Genomic DNA, 20,777 nt, shown 5'->3' on the forward strand with positions numbered 1-20,777 from the left:
AACCCACACATCTTTGGACTGTGGGAGGAAACCGGAGCACCCGGAGAAAACCCACGCAGACACGAGGAGAATGTGCAAACTCCACACAGACTGTGACCCATGCCGGGAATTGAACCCAGGTCCCTGGAGCTGTGAAGTAGCAGTGCTAACCACTGTGCTACCGTGCCGCCCACAGGATTACTGAGACAAAAGTAGACAGTTGAAATAGATGCAAGTGTAATCTTTCGACGAAAGCTTTGAGTTTAATAGCGTTATCAGATTGTTAGAACAATATTTTCTCTAACAAGAGCAGGTATAATTATTGCCAACTCTTCCATGTGTCAGAGAGCCGCATCTCTAATTTTTTTTTCTTTCCTGCCCAGGCGCGCTGCCTCAGATTTTTTTTCGAACTGCGCATGCGCAGTTCAGAACTCCGATCATTCTGGCAGCGCTAAGCCCCGCCCACTGCGCGGATCGGACTGAAGACAGCTGAAAGCGTATGGGCTGCAAAGAGGATTCCGGGCTCGGATCCGTATTATGCCCGGATCCGGCCTTTAGACTGCAAATGGTAAAATCGGGCCACAGACACACAGATACACACACACACTCACACACACACACACTCACACACACACTCACACACACACACACACTCACACTCACACACACACACAGACACACACACACACAGTCACTCACACACACACACACAGTCAATCACACACAGACACACACACGCACACACAGTCACTTACACACACAGTCACTCACACACACACACACAGTCACTCACACACAGACACACACATGCACACACAGTCACTCACACACACACACAGTCACACACACACACAGACACACACACAGTCACTCACACACACGCACACACAGACACACAGTCACTCACACACACACACACGCACACACAGTCACACACACACACAGTCACACACACACACACACAGACAGACACACACAGTCACTCACACAGTCACACACACATACACAGTCACTCACACACACACACACACACACAGTCACACACACACAGACACACACAGTCACACACACACACAGTCACACACACACAGACACACACACAGACAGTCAGTGTGAGGATACTCAGTCTGATTCTTTATTCAATGCTGTATGTGACTGGCTTCTCAATGATGCTGTGATGCGGCTGATGGTGTAACTCTGAGCAGAGTTTGATGTAATGCTGCATTCCCTGTGTCAGTCTGTGCTTTCTGCAAACAACCACGTGCTCTGTTACAACCAAGCGAGAGATTCTCACTGCAGCTCACAAACAGCAAGTGTTAGAACACTGATTCCCAGAGCTCAGTGCAGAGAACGATCCCATTTCCAACGCCAAAATCCCCAAATTATATCCAGACATAATATCGGGAAGTGTCTATTTTACTGCTATCTGTAGCGATATCTCTAAATCCTTCATATCATCACCTACCTGTCAGACCCGCGCACAGCACTCTGTTACAATGCAGCACTGAGGGAGTTCTCAGTGAAATAACTACCCACAACTCTGCTTCAACATTTTTTCAGATTATCCAATTGCTTCATCTGTGTTGTGTGTGGGATCTTGCTGTGTGCAAATTTGGATCTGATCCTGGAGTCGCGAGAAACCCAGAATCATAGAATCCCGACAGTGCAGAAAGAGGCCATTCGGCCCATCAATCCTGCACCGATCACAATCCCACCCAGGCCCAATTCCCGTAACCCCGTGTATTTACCCTGCTAATCCCCCTGACAGTAAGGGGCAATTTATCATGGCCAATCCACCTAACCCGCACATCTTTCGAGTGTGGGAGGAAACCGGAGCACCCGGAGGAAACCCACGCAGACACGAGGAGAAAGTGCAGACTGCGTACAGACAGTGACCCAAGCCGGGAATCGAACCCGGGCCCTTAGCGCTGTGAGGCAGTAGTGCTAACCCACCGTGCCACCCGCAATGGAGAGGAACCCAGGTTGTCAAATCTCAACGTTTCCATTCTGTCCCAGGCAGAGTATTCAGTGAGAGACCAAACCCAATCGATGGTGGTGAGGGGAGTGAGGGGAGCGGGGGGGTGGAGGGTTGGGGGTGTCAGGGTGAGGGACAGGATGGGGATGGGGGAGGAGTGGGGAGGGTGAGGCTGAGGGGCGGTGGGATTGAGGGGGGGGGGGCAGTGGGTGTGGACTGGTTTGTGTGAAGGTTGAGTGAGAGTGGGTCGGAAGGAGATTTCTTACTTGAATAATTAAGCAGTGTTTAGCCAGTGTCGGGGGGGCTGGAGGGAGGCGGGGGGAGGGGGGGCGGGGGGGGGGGCTGGGATTCGGAGCAGTTGCTCTCTCTCCTCCTGCCACTGCCTCAGTGCCAGGCTGCAGGAACTCTCCGCAAAGGCAGAGTGACAATAGAAATCCCTCCCCTCCCCCCCCGCTGAGCTGAGCCCGGACGCTTCCAGCTGACTCGAGGCAGTGTACATTGCAGCTGCTCAGAGAGTCAGCACTGCAGCTTCAGAGCTAGCTGAGTGCCGGGGGCACAGCAGCAAGGGCGGGGGGAGGGGGGGGAACAGGGTGAGGGGGGTGACAGTGAGGGGGGAGGGGGGGGACAGGGTGAGGGGGTGACAGTGAGGGGGGAGGTGTCGGGGGAGGGGATGAGAGGATGAGGGGTGTCAGTGACTGGGGTGACAGGGTGGGGGGGTGTGTGTCAGTGGGGGGGGGTAGGAGGGGACAGGGTGGGGGGGGTGTGTCAGTGAGGGGGGGTAGGAGGGGACAGGGTGGGGGGGGTGTGTCAGTGAGGGGGGGGTAGGAGGGGACAGGGTGGGGGGGGTGTGTCAGTGAGGGGGGGGTAGGAGGGGACAGGGTGGGGGGGGTGTGTCAGTGAGGGGGATAGGAGGGGACATTGTGGGGGGGGTGTCAGTGAGGGGGGTGACAGGGTGGGGGGGTGTCAGTGAGAGGGGGGGGTGTCGGGGGAGGGGGGAGAGGATGAGAGGGTGTCAGTGAGTGGGGTGACAGGGTGGGGGGGTGTCAGTGAGGGGGGGGTAGGAGGGGACAGGGTGGGGGGGGTGTGTCAGTGAGGGGGGGGGTAGGAGGGGACAGGGTGGGGGGGTGTCAGTGAGGGGGGTGACAGGGTGGGGGGGGTGTGTCAGTGAGGGGGGGGTAGGAGGGGACAGGGTGGGGGGGGTGTCAGTGAGGGGGGTGACAGGGTGGGGAGGGTGTGTCAGTGAGGGGGGGTAGGAGGGGACAGGGCGGGGGGGGTGTCAGTGAGGGGGGTGACAGGGTGGGGGGGTGTGTCAGTGAGGGGGGTAGGAGGGGACAGGACGGGGGGGTGTCAGTGAGGGGGGTGACAGGGTGGGGGGGGTGTGTCAGTGAGGGGGGGGTAGGAGGGGACAGGGTGGGGGGGTTGTCAGTGAGTGGGGTCAGGGTGGGGTCGGGCAGCTTTTAGGGTTCTCAATGTCTGGGAGATCAGTCACTCCAGCTGAGCGAGAAAGGGGGGGATCAGATTCCGAGAGTCTTTACCCCACTCCCACTCTCAAAGTGCCGACTCTGGATAACAGACAGAAGCAGTGGGACTGGGGATAGTGACCTGAGCGAAAGCTGCAGGTGCCAGTCGGACTGTAGCAACACCGTGTGGGTGTTTAGGGATAGTGTCAGGGTTCAGCTGAAGAATGGGGGGGCTTCACCCCCCCCCCCCCCCTCCACTCCCCCCATCCCCCCCTCCCGATCATTAGTTCAGGATTACTATCTCCAGTAACATTCCCACAGTGATATAGTTTCTGGCCGACAGTGTGGGCCTTTGAACATGGGTCTGGAGTGAAGATGCATCATAACCTTCCCCCCGCCCCCGCCATCCTGCCCACAAATCACATTTCCCTACAACACAACAGTGGTTACACTGCATTGATTGCTTTGAAACAGAGAGAATCGGTGCAGGAGGAGGCCATTCGGCCCTTCGAGCCTGCACCACCATTCAATATGATCATGGCTGATCATGCTCTCTCAGTATCCCATTCCCGCTTTCTCTCCACACCCCTTGATCCCTTTAGCCACCCAGGGCCACGTCCAGCTCCCTCTTGAACATATCTAACCAACTGGCCCCAACAGCTTTCTGTGGTAGAGAATTCCACAGGTTCACAACTCTCTGAGTGAAGAAGTTCTTCCACATCTCAGTCCTGAATGTCTTATCCCTTATTCTTAGACTGTGACCCCTAGTTCTGGACTTCCCCAACATCGGGAACATTCTCCCCGCATCTAGCCTGTCCAGTCCCATCAGGATTTTATATGTTTCAATGAGATCCCCTCTCATTCTTCTAAATTCCAGTGAGTACAAGCCCAGTCGATCCAGTCTCTCTTCATATGTCAGTCCTGCCATTCCAGGAATCAGTCTGGTGAACCTTCGCTGGACTCCCTCAATAGCAAGAATGTCCTTCCTCAGACTAGGAGACCAAAACTGCACACAATACTCAAGGTCTGGCCTCACCAAGGCCCTGTATAACTGCAGCAAGACATCCTTAATCCAATACTCAAATCCTCTTGCTGTGAAGGCCAGCATGCCATTAGCTTTCCTCACTGCCTGCTGTATCCACATGCCAACCTTCAGTGACTGTTCCACCATGACACCCAGGTCACGTTGAACTTCCCCTTTTCCTAAACTGCCATCATTCAGATAATAATCTTCCTTCCTGTTTTTGCCACCAAAGTGGATAACCTCACATTTATCCCCATTATATTGCATTTGCCAAGTATTTACCCACTTAGCCAGCCTGTCCAAGTCACCCTGCAGCCTCTGAGCATCCTCCTCACAGCACACACTGCCACCCAGCTTAGTGTCATCTGCAAATTTGGAGATATTGTATTCAATTCCTTCGTCCAAATCATTAATGTATATTGTGAGTAGCTGGGGTCCCGGCACTGAACCCTGTGGTACCCCACTAGTCACTGCCTGCCACTCTGAAAAGGATCCATTTATTCCCATTCTCTGCTTCCTGTCTGCCAGCCAGTCTCAATCCACGTCAATACATTACCCCAAATACCACGAGCTTTGATTTTGTTCACTAATCTCTTGTGTGGGACCTTGTCAAAAGCCTTTTGAAAGTCCAGATACACAACATCCACTGGTTCACCCCGTCCACTCTACTGGTAAGGAGTCTCGCAACACCAGGTTAAAGTCTAACAGGTTTATTTGGTAGCACAAGCCACTAGCTTTCGGAGCGCTGCCCCTTCATCAGGTGAGTGAGGAGTTGTGTTCACAAACAGGGCATTTATAGACACAACCTCAATTTACAAGATAATGGTTGGAATGCGAGTCTTTACAGGTAATCAAGTCTTAAAGATACAGACAATGTGAGTGGAGAGAGAGTTAAGCACAGGTTAAAGAGATGTGTATTGTCTCCAGCCAGGACAGTTAGTGAGATTTTGCAAGCCCAGGCAAGTCATGGGGGTTACAGATAGTATAACATGAACCCAAGATCCCGGTTGAGGCCGTCCTCATGTGCGGAGCTTGGCTATCAGTCTCTGCTCAGCGACTCTGCGTTGCCGTGTGTCGTGAAGGCCGCCTTGGAGAACGCTTACCCGAAGATCAGAATACCCGAAGATTCTCCCTGGAGCAGAGAAACTACGACATCTTCTCCGGAGCCTTCAACATGTCATCGATGAAGATGAACATCTCACCAAGGCCATCCCCACATCCCCACTTCTTGCCTTCAAACAACCGCACAACCTCAAACAGGCCATTGTCCGCAGCAAACTACCCAGCCTTCAGGAGAACAGTGACCACGACACCACACAACCCTGCCACAGCAACCTCTGCAAGACGTGCCGGATCATCGACACAGATGCCATCATCTCACGTGAGAACACCATCCACCAGGTACACGGTACCTACTCTTGCAACTCGACCAACGTTGTTTACCCAATACGCTGCAGGAAAGGATGTCCCGAGGCATGGTACATTGGGGAAACCATGCAGACCCTGCGACAACGGATGAATGAACACCGCTCGACAATCACCAGGCAAGAGTGTTCTCTTCCTGTTGGGGAACACTTCAGCAGTCACAGGCATTCAGCCTCTGATCTTCAGGTAAGCATTCTCCAACGCAGCCTTCACGACACACGACAACGCAGAATCGCTGAGCAGAGACTGATAGCCAAGTTCCGCACACACGAGGACGGCCTCAACCGGGATCTTGGGTTCATGTCACACTATCTGTAACCCCCACAACTTGCCTGGGCTTGCAAAATCTCACTCACTGTCCTGGCTGGAGACCCTCTCTCCACTCACATTGTCTGTACCTTTAAGACTTGATTACCTGTAAAGACTCGCATTCCAACCATTATCTTATAAATTGAGGTTGTGTCTTTCTCTGCCCTGTTTGTGAACAGAACTCCCACTCACCTGATGAAGGGGCAACGCTCCGAAAGCCTGTGGCTTGTGCTACCAAATAAACCTGTTGGACTTTAACCTGGTGTTGTGAGACTTCTTACTGTGTCCAACCCAGTCCAACGCCAGCATCTCCACATCACTCTACTGATCACAGCCTCAAAAAATTCCAGAAGATTTGTTAACCATGATTTCCCTTTAGTGAATCCATGCTGACTTGGACCCATCCTGTCACCGCTTTCCAAATGTTCAGTTTTACAACCTTAATAACTGACTCCAGCATTTTCCCCCCCACCGGTGTCAAGCTAACTGGTTTATAATTCCTCGTTTTCTCTCACCCTCCTTTCTTAAAAAGTGGGGTTACGTTAGCTACCCTCCAATCCACTGGAACTCTTCCAGAGTCTATAGAATGCTGGAAAATGATCAACAATGTGTCCACTATTTCTAGGGCCACTTCCTTGAGTACTCTGAGATGCAGAGCATCAGGCCCTGAGGACCTATCAGGTTTTAATCCCAGCAATTTTCCCAATATAATTTCCTGACTAATAAGGATTTCCTTCAGTTCCTCCTTCAAGCTGGACCCTCTGTCCCCTCGTATTTCTGGGACATCCTGAAATCACGAAATGTGCTATTGAAATGCAAGTCTTTCTTGAGCGGTAGATGTAGTTTATATGGATTTCAGCAAGGCGTTTGATAAGGTGTCTCATGCAAGGCTCATTGAGAAAGTGAAGGGGCATGGGATACAAGGGGACATTGCTTTGTGGATTCAGAAGTGGCTTGCCCACAGAAGGCAAAGAGTGGTTGCAGATGGGTCTTTTTCAGCATGGAGGTCGGTCACCAGTGGAGTGCCCCAGGGATCTGTATTGGGACCCTTGCTCTTTGTGATTTTTATAAATGACCTGGATGAGGAAGTGGAAGGATGGGTTGGCAAGTTTGCTGATGACACAAAGGTTGGTGGTGTTGTGGATAGTGTAGAGGGATGTCAGCAGTTGCAACGAGACATAGATAAGATGCAAGACTGGGCGGAGAAGTGGCAGATGGACTTCAACCCAGATAAGTGTGTGGTGGTTCATTTTGGCAGGTCGAATAGGATGAAAGAATCTAATATTAAGGGTAAGATGCTTGGCAGTGTGGAAGATCAGAAGGATCTTGGGGTCCAGGTTCATAGGACGCTCAAAGCAGCGTCGCAGGTGGAGGCTGTGGTCAAGAAGGCATATGGAATACTGGCCTTCATCAATAGAGGAATTGAGTTTAGAAATCGGGAGATAATGCTGCAGCTGTATAGGACCCTGGTCAGACCCCACCTGGAGTACTGTGCCCAGTTCTGGTCGCCTCATTACAGTAAGGATATGGAAGCCATAGAAAGGGTGCAGAGGAGATTTACAAGGATGTTGCCTGGATTAGGTGGCATGCCTTATGAGGATAGGTTGAGAGAGCTGGGTCTCTTCTTCTTGGAGAGGCGAAGGATGAGAGGTGACCTGATAGAGGTGTATAAGATGTTGAGAGGTATTGATAGAGTGGATTCTCAGAGGCTTTTACCCAGGGCTGAAATGATTGCCACAAGAGGTCACAGGTCTAGGGTGCTGGGGAGTAGGTACAGAGGAGATGTTAGGGGTAAGCTTTTCACTCAGAGGGTGGTGGGTGCGTGGAATCGGCTGCCGGCAGTGGTGGTGGAGGCGGATTCGATAGGGTTTTTTAAGAGACTTTTGGATAAGTTCATGGAAGTTAGTGAGATAGAGGGTTATAGGTAAGCCTAGTAGGTAGGGACATGTTCGGCGCAACTTGTGGGCCGAAGGGCCTGTTTGTGCTGTAGCTTTTCTATGTTCTATGTTCTCATCTATCTATGCTGGGCCAATCATTGACTGATGAGAAGGGGAAACCTGCATTTGTGTAACGCCTTTCATGATCTCTGCGCATCCCAAAGTGTTTTACCGTTGGTGAAGTGTAGTCACTGTTGTAATGTGAACAGCACAGCAAGATCCCATGAACAGAAATAAGATCATGATTAGAAGATATGTTTTCGGTGTTGGTTGAGGGGTAAATATTGACCCAGGAGAGAACTAGCATGCCGGGATCTCCTACGGCAACCAGTGAGGGCAGACTGGGCCTCGGGTTTATGGCCTCATCCTGAAGGACGGCACCTCCAACAGTGCAGCACCCCGTCAAAGCTGCACCCAGAGTGTCAACCAGAATTACAGGCTGGGGGGCTGCGTGAACCCACAGCCGAGTCACGCTAACACAAAGGCATGCTGATACTTGATCAACTTTCCAAGTCTCCTGTTTTCCAGGATTTTACTAATCTCCTAAGTACGATCTGGATGTGCGTCACTGTCACACTTGTCACATGCATTTGGCCAGCCGACTCTCCCTTATATCAGGATTCACTCAGTGGCACACACCAGCCTCACACTGGTCGAATAAAGATCTCATGCTTTTATTCCTATGAGGGTTAGAATTGAGAGGAGGCCAGTTTTAGAAAGTTCACATTCAGCATTAGAGTACAATGGCCGCCTGTATCAGACCTGCACATGCAGCAAGGCCCCTCAGAGTCTGCAAAGACTTCAAATCGCTTTTTAACGTTTGTTTTCCACTGACTTGGTGCCATTGTCATTGCACGGCCTGTGGGACTGTGCAACAACAGGGCCAGAATCGGCATCAAACCATTCATTCATTCCAGCCTCCCACACCTTCAGCCTCTTTACCGCTCCCCTGTCAGATCAGCAAATTGCCAGTATTACACACTCCACTGCGTACTGAGCAGGGTTCAATCTGGCACGCACCGAGCCCCCATAGACAACGGGACAAGGGGGGAGGGAACAAAACTGGCGCAGAAAAATAAACTCCGATACAGAACTCTGCAGCCGGGGGTTGGATTTTGGGTGGGGAGTGAGAGGGGGGGGAGATGCGGCTCTCTGCCAAGGATCTCGACTCAAGACCTTAATCTTCACTATTCACCCAAATTGGCTCGGTACTGATGAGGGAATGGGGACCTTTGTAAGGTGTGGTGACACAAGAGTGTGGGGTAGAGATGGAGCTTAATCGTGACAGACTGCAAGTTAGTGAGATAGAGGGTTATCGGTAAGCCTAGTAGGTGGGGGCAACTTGTGGGCCGAAGGGCCTGTTTGTGCTGTAGCTTTTCTATGTTCTATGTTCTACTCTGGGATCTACACTCTCACCCAGCGAAGTTTCTGTACAATTCTTCCTAATTCATAAAAAAGCAGATCCCAATGAATCAATAAACACAAGAGCTTTGGAAAGAGAAACAATCTTCACATATTCTTCCCTCTTTCCACCTGATCAACATTTTACACCTTTTTCAGTCAAAGCACAAGCTCTCTGATAATGTGTGGGTCCCACACTGACTCTCACTGGGGTCTGGGTCCCACACTGACTCTCACTGGGGTCTGGGTCCCACACTGACTCTCACTGGGGTCTGGGTCCCACACTGACTCTCACTGGGGTCTGGGTCCCACACTGACTCTCACTGGGGTCTGGGTCCCACACTGACTCTCACTGGGGTCTGGGTCCCACACTGACTCTCACTGGGGTCTGGGTCCCACACTGACTCTCACTGGGGTCTGGGTCCCACACTGACTCTCACTGGGGTCTGGGTCCCACACTGACTCTCACTGGGGTCTGGGTCCCACACTGACTCTCACTGGGGTACGGGTCCCACACTGACTCTCACTGGGGTACGGGTCCCACACTGACTCTCACTGGGGTACGGGTCCCACACACACTGACTCTCACTGGGGTACGGGTCCCACACACACTGACTCCCACTGGGGTACGGGTTCCACACACACTGACTCTCACTGGGGTATGGGTTCCACACACACTCACGCTCACTGGGGTACAGGTTCCGCACACACTGACGCTCACTGGGCTACGGGTTCCGCACACACTGATCCTCACTGCGGTATGGGTTCCATTGACTGACCAATTCCACCTCTGGGTTACGAGGCCCAACGCTGAAATGTGTTCAGGAGTGACCCAGTGATGGTGGGTGGATCTCAGGCTTGGAATTTTGGGTCAATAACTCGCGGGATTCTCGTGTCTGGTGTGTGTGGGGTATGGGAGCTGTAAAACCCCCCCACTGCATATGACCAACTATGTCTCCGGGAATCCCAACCTCTACCCCGCAACTCCACCTCATCTTTCTCTCACACCTCCACACCATGCCTAAGGCATGAATGCAAAGATACGCAAACAACAAGAACTGACCTTCAGTCTGTGAATCTTTGTACCAACTCACCCTGATCTCCAAGGGGAAAGCAAAAATAGAAAAAATAAATCTTAAACCTCTGGCAATAAGTAAGAAAAATGAAAACTAACTAAATTGCTGAGTCATGGAATCTCTACAGTACAGAAAGAGGCCATTCAGCCCATCGAGTCTGCACTGACCACACTCCCACCCAGGCCCTATCCCCATAATCCCATGCATTTACCCTCGCTAATCCCCCTGACACTAAGGGGCAATTTAACATGGTCAATCCATCTAACCTGCACATCTTTTGGACTGTGGAAAGAAACCCACGCAGACATGGGGAGAACGTACAGACAGTGACCCAAGCCAGGAATCGAACCCGGGTCCCTTGCCCTGTGAGGCAGCAGTGCTAACCAGTGTGCCACCGTGCCACCATGCTGAGTGTGACTGTGTTCATTCTCAATGGCCTGGCAAGTCACTCAGTTACACGGGAAATATTCTGGGAGGGTTCCTCTCAAGGAATGGAAGTAGAATATTGTTTTTTGAAAATGATGATTCTGAGGCAGTTTTCGTGCCTTTGGACCCTTCAGAAATCAGCCCAAATTAATGGTCTGGGTCAGGAAAATCTGCCACCATCGAGCCAATGGGGTTGCCTAGATTGAACTCTGCCCTTTGCCCCTTATTGCAAAGCATGCACCAGCAAAGCCAAGCCCGGTTTGTACTTGGCATCGGAACCATCGGAAGCAGATAATGTGGACCCTTGTCGCCACGTTGCGTTTGAAGATGAGGAGGAGATAGATTTTGAGGACAATGTACGGGAGGAGGGCATCTTTTAGCTGACGGATTAGGCTTTTGGACAGGGAGAAGACTATCAACATCTGCGGAGGAGAGAGGAAAGAAAAAGTGAAATGAAAACACAAGTAAATAAAACAAGACCGGGAACAGCTGCGACGTACAACCGTGTGCCCAATCAGGAAAGGATCTATCAATACTGACCTTGCAAAGAAGCCCAGTGACTGCTGGCCCCAAACCACTATCCATCTCCGCTGTTACAGCCAGCGATCACAGACCCTTATAGGGAAAGGCCATTCAGCCCATCGTGCCCAGGTCTCGCAGAGAATGGGGTTATGCAGCAACAACAGGGAGAAAAGAGCTCTTACCTCTTTGAGGCGCTCCATGTCTTTGAGGTAGAATCCGATGTAGAAAAGACTAAGATATGAATTTACAAATTGGAACTGGAAGGAAAGAAAGGAAAAGGTTAGGCTTGCTTCTGATTGTGATTCAGAGTCAGATTAATACCTCCCAGATTATCACTCCCCTCTGCACGGCGGCACAGTGGTTAGCACCGCTGCCTCACAGCGCCAGGGACCCGGGTTCGATTCCCGGCTTGGGTCACTGTCTGTGTGGAGTTTGCACGTTCCCCTCGTGTCTCCGTGGGTTTCCTCCGGGTGCTCCAGTTTCCTCCCACAGTCCAAAGACGTGCTGGTTAGGTGCATTGGCTGTGCTAAATTCTCCCTCAGTGTACCCGAACAGGCACCGGAATGTGGCGACTAGGGGATTTCCACAGTGACTTCATTGCAGTGTTAATGTAAATCTACTTGTGACTAATAAATAAATAAACTTTAACTCTGAGGAAATAGGCTATCCAGTACAGACAGAAGTGAAAGATTTGCATTTAGAGAGCAATTTAAAAGGGGAGGCGATGGCCTTGTGGTATTATTGCTAGACCATTAATCCACATGGATTAATAGTCTACATGGACTATTGTCTACATGGACTTTAGCAAGGCCTTTGACAAGGTACCGCATGGTACGTTGGTGCATAAAGTTAAATCTCATGGGATCCAGGGTGAGGTATCTAAATGGATACAAAAATGGCTTCTTAACAGAAACCAGAGGGTGGTTGTAGAGGGTTGTTTTTCAAACTGGAGACCTGTGACCAGCGGTGTGCCTCAGGGATCAGTGCTGGGTCCACTGCTATTTGTCATTTGTATTAATGATTTGGATGAGAATATAGGGGTCATGGTTAGTAAGTTTACTAGAGGGCATAGGTTTAAGGTGGGAGGGGAGAGATACAAAAGTGTCCAGAGGGGCAATTTTTTCACACAGAGGGTGGTGAGTGTCTGGAACAAGCTGCCAGACACCAAGATTGGTGGCATAGTGGACAGTGAGGAAGGTTATCTCCAATTGCAGCGGGATCTTGATCAATTGGGCCAGTGGGCTGGCGAATGGCAGATGGAGTATAATTTAGACAAATGCGAGGTAATGCATTTTGGTAGATTGAACCAGGGCAGGACTTACTCAGTTAATGGTAGGGCGTTGGGGAGAGTTACAGAACAAAGAGATCTAGGGGTACATGTTCATAGCTCCTTGAAAGTGGAGTCACAGGTGGACATAGTGGTGAAGAAGGCATTCGGTATGCTTGGTTTCATCGGTCAGAACATTGATTACAGGAGTTGGGACGCCTTGTTGAAGTTGTACAAAACATTGGTAAGGCCACACTTGGAATACTGTGTGCAATTCTGGTCACCCTATTATAGAAAGGATATTATTAAACTAGAAAGAGTGCAGAAAAGATTTACTAGGATGCTACCGGGACTTGTTGGATTGAGTTATAAGGAGAGGCTGAATAGACTGGGACTTTTTTCTCTGGAGCGTAGGAGGCTGAGGGGTGATCTTATAGAGGTCTATAAAATAATGAGGGGCATAGACAAGGTAGATAGTCAATATCTTTTCCCAAAGGTAGGGGAGTCTAAAACTAGAGGGCATAAGTTTAAGGTGAGGGGGGAGAGATACAAAAGTGTCCAGAGGGGCAATTTGTTCACACAGAGGGTGGTGAGTGTCTGGGACAAGCTGCCAGAGGTAGTAGTAGAGGCGGGTACAATTCTATCTTTTAAAAAGCATTTAGATAGTTACATGGGTACGATGGGCATAGAGGAATATGGGCCAAATGCGGACAATTGGGATTAGCTTAGGGGTTTAAAACAAAAGGGCGGCATGGACAAGTTGGGCCGAAGGGCCTGTTTCCATGCTGTAAACCTCTATGACTCTATAAACTCAGCTAATGTTCTGGGGACCGGGATTCGAATCCCACCACGGCAGATGGTGGAATTTGAATTCAATAAAATAAATATCTGGAATTAAGAATCCACTGATGACCATGAAACCATTGTCAATTGTTGGAAAAACCCATCTGGTTCACTAATGTCCTTTAGGGAAGGAAATCTGCCATCCTTTCCTGGTCTGGCCTACATGTGACCTCAGAGCCACAGCAATGTAGTTGACTCTGCCCTTGGGCAACTAGGGATGGGTAATAAATGCTGGCCCGCCAGTGACACGCATGACCCATGAATGAATGAAAAAACAGAAAGGTCCCAGGAAATCGCCAAGTGCTTTACAGCCAATGAAGTACTCTTTCTGAAGAGTAGTCACTGCTGTAGAATGGGAAAGGCACAGCAAGATCCCACATCAGCAATGTGACAATGACCAGATCATCTGTTTTTTGATGTTGATTGGGGGATAACAATTGGTCCCAGGACACCGGGAAAACTCTTCTTCCAAATAGTACCATGGGATCTCTCATGACCCCCGAGGGGGCAGGTGAAACCTCAGTTTAACATCTCATCCAAAGAACAGCACCTCTAACAGTGCAGTGCAGAGTGTCAGCCTGGATTGTGGGCTCAAGTCTCTGGAGTGGGAGTTGAACCCACAACTTTCTATCTCAGAAGAGAGAGTGCTACCCACTGAGCCACAGTGACTCACAGAAACCAGAGCAGGAGCTTTCAGGATGGATTGAATTCATTCCGGGTTCCCAACCATGGTTTCACATTGGGGGTGGGGACATGGTCCCAGAGGGGAAATCTGTCCTTTCCCCAGTTCAGGCCCTTTTCCTGCACAGCTTCTATTTTTAGGCTGAAAAAAAATTAGGTTCCACCTAGGCGGGAAGTGGAGGGTTTGAGAGTGGGATGGGGTTGGGAGGGGGGGTGGGATGACCCCCTTCTGACAGGCAGTACACTTCCCTTAAGGCCCATTGATGTCTGGACCTCCATAACCCCCCTGATCTATGCTCCAAGACTCCAATCATAGAATCATAGAACCCTACAGTGCAGAAGGAGGCCATTCGGCCCATCGACTCTGCACCAACTACAATCCCACCCAGGCCCTATCCTCATAACCCCATGCATTTACCCTAGCTAGTTCCCCTGATACTAAGGGGCAATTTAAGCATGGCCAATCCACCTAACCCGCACATCTTTGGACTGTGGGAGGAAACTTTAGGGCTGAGTTGAGGATGAACTTCTTCACCCAATGGTTTGTGAATCTGTGAAATTCCCTGCCCAGTGAAGCAGTTGAGGCTACCTCATTGAATGTTTTTAAGGCAAAGATAGATAGATTTTTGAACAGTAAAGGAATTAAGGGTTATGGTGAGTGGGCGGGTAAGTGGAGCTGAGTCCACGAAAAGATCAGCCACGATCTTATTGAATGGCGGAGCAGGCTTGAGCGGCCAGATGGCCTACTCCTGCTCCCAGTTCTTATGTTCAACCTGAGCACCCGGAGGAACTCCACACAGACACGGGGAAAACGTGCAAACTCCACACAGACTGTGACCCAAGCCGGGAATCGAACCCGGGTCCCTGGCGCTGTGAGGCAGCAGTGCTAACCACTGTGCCAGCGTGCCGCCCGAAATCGCATTCCCCACTCCCATTCCCCCGCAAGCCCCACAAACGTTCCCTACCCTCTCTGTTCTGGGACTCCTTCCATTTAGCTGAACCTCTGGACATGCTCCCTGCAGTGCCTCTTCTGGACACTACATTGCTGATCTTCAGAGACTCCAAAAGTACCGCCTTATGTTGGTCAACGTTCATCAGTGTGTAATATGGCCGCTTCATGCTGAATATTCTAGCCCAGGTACAATGAGGGCGCCATCCCAGGCCAGGACAAGACTGGCCAGTCAAGGCAATCAAAAGCTTGGTCAAGGAGCACAGTTTGGTTCAGGTTGAGAAATCTACCCAGCCTGCCCCAGAGGCCACAGTAATTAAAGATGAACCCCCTGGACATTGCTGGAGGGGGAGCGAATATGGTGTCCGATGGGATGGGTGGGAGGTGGAGTATTTGTGTTGGTGGGGGGAGCAGGTTTGGACAGTAACTTGGTCACAAAGATTGGACTGAATTCAACAAAAGGGCTTCCTCAACTCCTGGGCATGTTTTCCAGAGATGTAATCATAGAATTATAGAGTGCAGGAGGAGGCAGAGATTTGGATCAGCTGGAGTTTGCGAGGGGTGAAAGGTGAGAGGTTGGACAGGAGGGCATTACAACACTAAACTCTGAAGGTAAGAAAGCTGCAGTGTTCCGGTAGGTTCTATCCAGAGTCCTCAGCTCTGAATCTGGCTCCAAATCCAACTGAGATTGTTGACTGTGAATCTCCGACTCATGAAATGGGTTCAGGTCAAAGGCCACACCCATGGGGAGCACAAACATATTGTCCAAACCCACTGGTGAATCAGTGACAATGAAGAGGACACATTGCGATTGGTGTAGGAATGACAACGGTTCCGCACACGTGCAGCTGGTGCCTTGGTGAGTTCAGACTGAGTCAGTTGGAGGAGGAGTTATGTTGTCATCAGGCAGAGATGCACACAGCTCTGACCCCCAGGGTAGACCAAGCATGGGTGTCCCATCACTGTGTGGAGGGATCGCAGACACAGATCCAAATTCCATCACCATGTCGGGGGGGAGAAAGGAACCTTCACTTTTGTAAGTGTGGACACAGCGCTGAATAATTGAGCCTTTGAGTGCAGAGGAGACAGATACACAACGGCCTGTTGGAGGGGCTGGCCTTAGCTGATGCTCTGCTATTGGGCTGCGCTTGAATCTCAAGTATCAGAGCTTCTAAATTTAACTCCAAGCAGGAACTTCCATTTGTGTCAACAAGAACCTTGCTGATCAAACCTTTTCACCATTTATCTCAAAGAATTAAGAGTTCCCCTCAATATTCCCCCTCCTTCTTCCTCTTTTCCCCGGTCTGTCTCTGAAGTGATGCTGACTCTTGCTGCTGCCAGCAGTACTGACACCTCACGCTTAATCCAAACTCCCCCAGGAGGAAGACAGTTGGGGGCTGATGATATTCCTAGTGTTGGAGAGAGGCGTGGGGTTGCGGGGGCGGGGGGGGGGGTGGGGGCAGGGAGGGCTGCGGATTGGGATTGCGTCTGATTCAAATTCTGGAGGGGAGAGCAGTTTGGCACTACATTACGTTGGGGTTCGGAGATAATGAAGAAGTTAGACAAAGGAGAGCCAGTTGACGTGATTTATTTGGATTTCCGGAAAGCCTTTGACAAGGTGCCTTATAGGAGGCTGCTAAATAAGCCAAGAGCCAATGGTGTTGGAGGCAAGGTACTGGCATGGATAGAAGATTGGCTGACAGACAGAAGGCAGAGAGTGGGGGTAATGGGGCCCTTTTCAGGATGGCAACCGGTGACTAGTGGTGTTCCACAGGGGCCAGTGTTGGGACCACAACTTTTCACTATATAATTCTGTTCCTATATCTTATGTTTTTCTGGCATCCCACCAGCAGGGGATGGGAGTGAAGGTGGGGCAACGCGACTTCACTTAACAACACTGAGGAGGGGGAGACATTGTGACACTCTCGTAAATGATTCGGCTGAACCAACCGTCCCGTGAGGGGACTGAGGTGCATCGTCAGATCCTGTGGTTTTATTTATATAGACGTTGGATTAAGGGATTAAAATTGACCTCAGGAGGCTGGGGGTGGTGGGGTTGGGTGGGAGTGGCAGGGGAGTCTCCCCTGCTCTTTCTCAACGGAATAAAATGTGATCTTTTACATCACCTGGTGTGGCAGTAATGATTCAGGAAGACACTGGAGTGTTAGATGGAGAGGGTTTGCTTTTGGGGACAACTTCCTTTATTTGGTTAAAGTTGGGATGCAGAAAATCATAGAAACCCTACAGTTCAAAAAGAGGCCATTCGGCCCATCGAGTCTGCACCGACCACAATCCCATCCCAGTCCCTACTCCCATATCCCTACACATTTTACCCACTAATCCCTCTAACCTATGCATCTCAGGACACTAAGGGGCAATTTTAACATGGCCAATCAACCTAACCCACACATCTTTGGACAGTGGGAGGAAACCGGAGCACCCAGAGGAAACCCACGCAGACACGAGGAGAATGTGCAAACTCCACACAGACAGTGACCCAAGCCGGGAATCGAACCCAGGTCCCTAGAGCTGTGAAGCAGCAGTGCTAACCACTGTGCTACCGTGCCGCCCCAATGTAAGATCATTCTACTTGGGATGTTCTATAAGAATAGAACATAGAACATAGAACATTACAGCGCAGAACAGGCCCTTCGGCCCACGATGTTGCACCGACCAGTTAAAAAAAAAAAACTGTGACCCTCCAACCTAAACCAATTTCTTTTCGTCCATGAACCTATCTACGGATCTCTTAAACGCCCCCAAACTAGGCGCATTTACTACTGATGCTGGCAGGGCATTCCAATCCCTCACCACCCTCTGGGTAAAGAACCTACCCCTGACATCGGTTCTATAACTACCCCCCCTCAATTTAAAGCCATGCCCCCTCGTGCTGGATTTCTCCATCAGAGGAAAAAGGCTATCACTATCCACCCTATCTAAACCTCTAATCATCTTATATGTTTCAATAAGATCCCCTCTTAGCCGCCGCCTTTCCAGCGAAAACAATCCCAAATCCCTCAGCCTCTCCTCATAGGATCTCCCCTCCATACCAGGCAACATCCTGGTAAACCTCCTCTGCACCCTCTCCAAAGCCTCCACATCCTTCCTGTAATGTGGGGACCAGAACTGCACACAGTACTCCAAGTGCGGCCGCACCAGAGTTGTGTACAGTTGCAACATAACGCTACGACTCCTAAATTCAATCCCCCTACCAATAAACGCCAAGACACCATATGCCTTCTTAACAACCTTATCTACTTGATTCCCAACTTTCAGGGATCTATGCACACATACACCTAGATCCCTCTGCTCCTCCACACTATTCAAAGTCCTCCCGTTAGCCCTATACTCAACACATCTGTTATTCCTACCAAAGTGAATTACCTCACACTTCTCCGCATTAAACTCCATCCGCCACCTCTCGGCCCAACTTTGCAACCTGTCTAAGTCTTCCTGCAAACTACGACACCCTTCCTCACTGTCTACCACACCACCGACTTTGGTGTCATCAGCAAATTTGCTAATCCACCCAACTATACCCTCATCCAGATCATTAATAAATATTACAAACAGCAGTGGCCCCAAAACAGATCCCTGAGGTACACCACTTGTAACCGCACTCCATGATGAATATTTACTATCAACCACCACCCTCTGTTTCCTATCCGCTAGCCAATTCCTGATCCAATTTCCTAGATCACCCCCAATCCCATACATCTGCATTTTCTGCAGAAGCCTACCATGGTGAACCTTATCAAACGCCTTACTAAAATCCATATATACCACGTCCACTGCCTTGCCCCCATCCACCTCCTTGGTCACTTTCTCAAAAAACTCAATAAGGTTAGTAAGGCACGACCTACCTGCCACAAAACCATGCTGACTATCACCTATCAATTCATTACTCTCCAAATAACTATAAATCCTATCCCTTATAATTTTTTCCAACATCTTGCCGACAACAGAAGTGAGACTCACCGGTCTATAATTCCCGGGGAAGTCTCTGTTCCCCTTCTTAAACAATGGGACAACATTCGCTAACCTCCAATCTTCTGGTACTATACCAGAGGCCAACGACGACCTGAAGATCAGAGCCAGAGGCTCTGCAATCACTTCTCTTGCCTCCCAGAGAATCCTTGGATAAATCCCATCCGGACCAGGGGATTTATCTATTTTCAGACCCTCCAGAATATCCTGCACATCCTCCTTATCAACTGTAATACTGTCTATTCTACTCCCTTGCAACCCAGTGTCCTCCTCAGCTATATTCATGTCCCCTTGCGTGAACACCGAAGAGAAATATTGGTTCAATGCTTCACCAATCTCCTCCGGTTCCACACATAACTTCCCTCTGCCATCTATAACTGGCCCTAAACTTGCCCTAACCAACCTTCTGTTCTTGACATACCTATAGAACGCCTTAGGATTCTCTTTAACCCTATCCGCCAAAGTCTTCTCATGTCCCCTTTTAGCCCTTCTAAGCTCGCTCTTCAACTCCCTCTTAGCCAATCTAAAGCTTTCTAGTGCACTACCCGAGTGCTCACGTCTCATCCGAACATAAGCCTCCTTTTTCTTTTTAACCAACAAAGAAACTTTTTTGGTGCACCACGGTTCCCTAGCCCTACCAATTCCTCCTTGCCTGACAGGGACATACCTATCACAGACTCGCAGTAGCTGCTCCTTGAAAAAACTCCACATGTCGGACGTTCCCAGTCCCTGTAATCTCCTAGTCCAACCTATGTTTCCTAATTCTCTCCTAATAGCCTCATAATTACCCTTCCCCCAGCTAAAACCACTGGCCCGAGGTTCATGCCTATCCCTTTCCATCACTAAGGTGAACGTAACCGAATTGTGGTCACTATCACCAAAATGCACACCAACTTCCAAGTCTAGCACCTGGTCTGGCTCATTTCCCAGCACCAGATCCAATATAGCCTCACCTCTAGTTGGCCTGTCTACATACTGAGTCAAAAAACCTTCCTGCACGCTTTGAACAAAAACTGACCCCTCTAACGAGCTAGAGCTATAACAATTCCAGTCAATATTAGTCAAGTTAAAATCCCCCATAACAATTGCCCTATTACTTTCACTCCTAAGCAGGATTGACTCCGCAATCCTTTCCTCAACCTCTCTAGAACTTTTAGGAGGTCTATAAAAGACTCCCAACAGGGTGACCTCTCCTCTCCTATTTCTAATCTCCGCCCATACTACCTCAACAGATAAGTCCTCATCAAACCTCCTCTCTGACACTGTGATACAATCTCTGACCAATAATGTTACCCCTCCCCCTCTTCTACCTCCTTCCCTACTTCGACTAAAACATTTGAACCCCGGGACCTGCAGCATCCATTCCTGCCCCTGCTCTATCCATGTCTCTGAAATAGCCACAACATCGAAGTCCCAGGTACTGATCCACGCTGCAAGTTCACCCACTTTATTGCGAATACTCCTGGCATTGAAGTATACACATTTCAAACCCTGCTCCACCCCACCTCTGCAATGC

General features: G+C 50.0%; 1 protein-coding gene across 1 annotated transcript in view; it reads right to left on the bottom strand.

The window, feature by feature from the left end:
- The window catches only part of ano8b (anoctamin 8b), an 89,813-nt gene that overhangs the window by 18,632 nt on the left and 50,404 nt on the right, over positions 1 to 20,777 (bottom strand). The window contains exons 12-13 of the mRNA XM_078198554.1: positions 11,717 to 11,791; positions 11,279 to 11,434 (exon numbers count right to left, since the gene is read on the bottom strand). Coding sequence (XP_078054680.1) covers positions 11,279 to 11,434; positions 11,717 to 11,791 — 231 coding nt within the window. The remainder of the gene's footprint in view (positions 1 to 11,278; positions 11,435 to 11,716; positions 11,792 to 20,777) is intronic.

This window comes from Mustelus asterias, chromosome 26 (genome assembly GCF_964213995.1).
Source record: "Mustelus asterias chromosome 26, sMusAst1.hap1.1, whole genome shotgun sequence".
Lineage (NCBI taxonomy): Eukaryota > Metazoa > Chordata > Chondrichthyes > Carcharhiniformes > Triakidae > Mustelus > Mustelus asterias.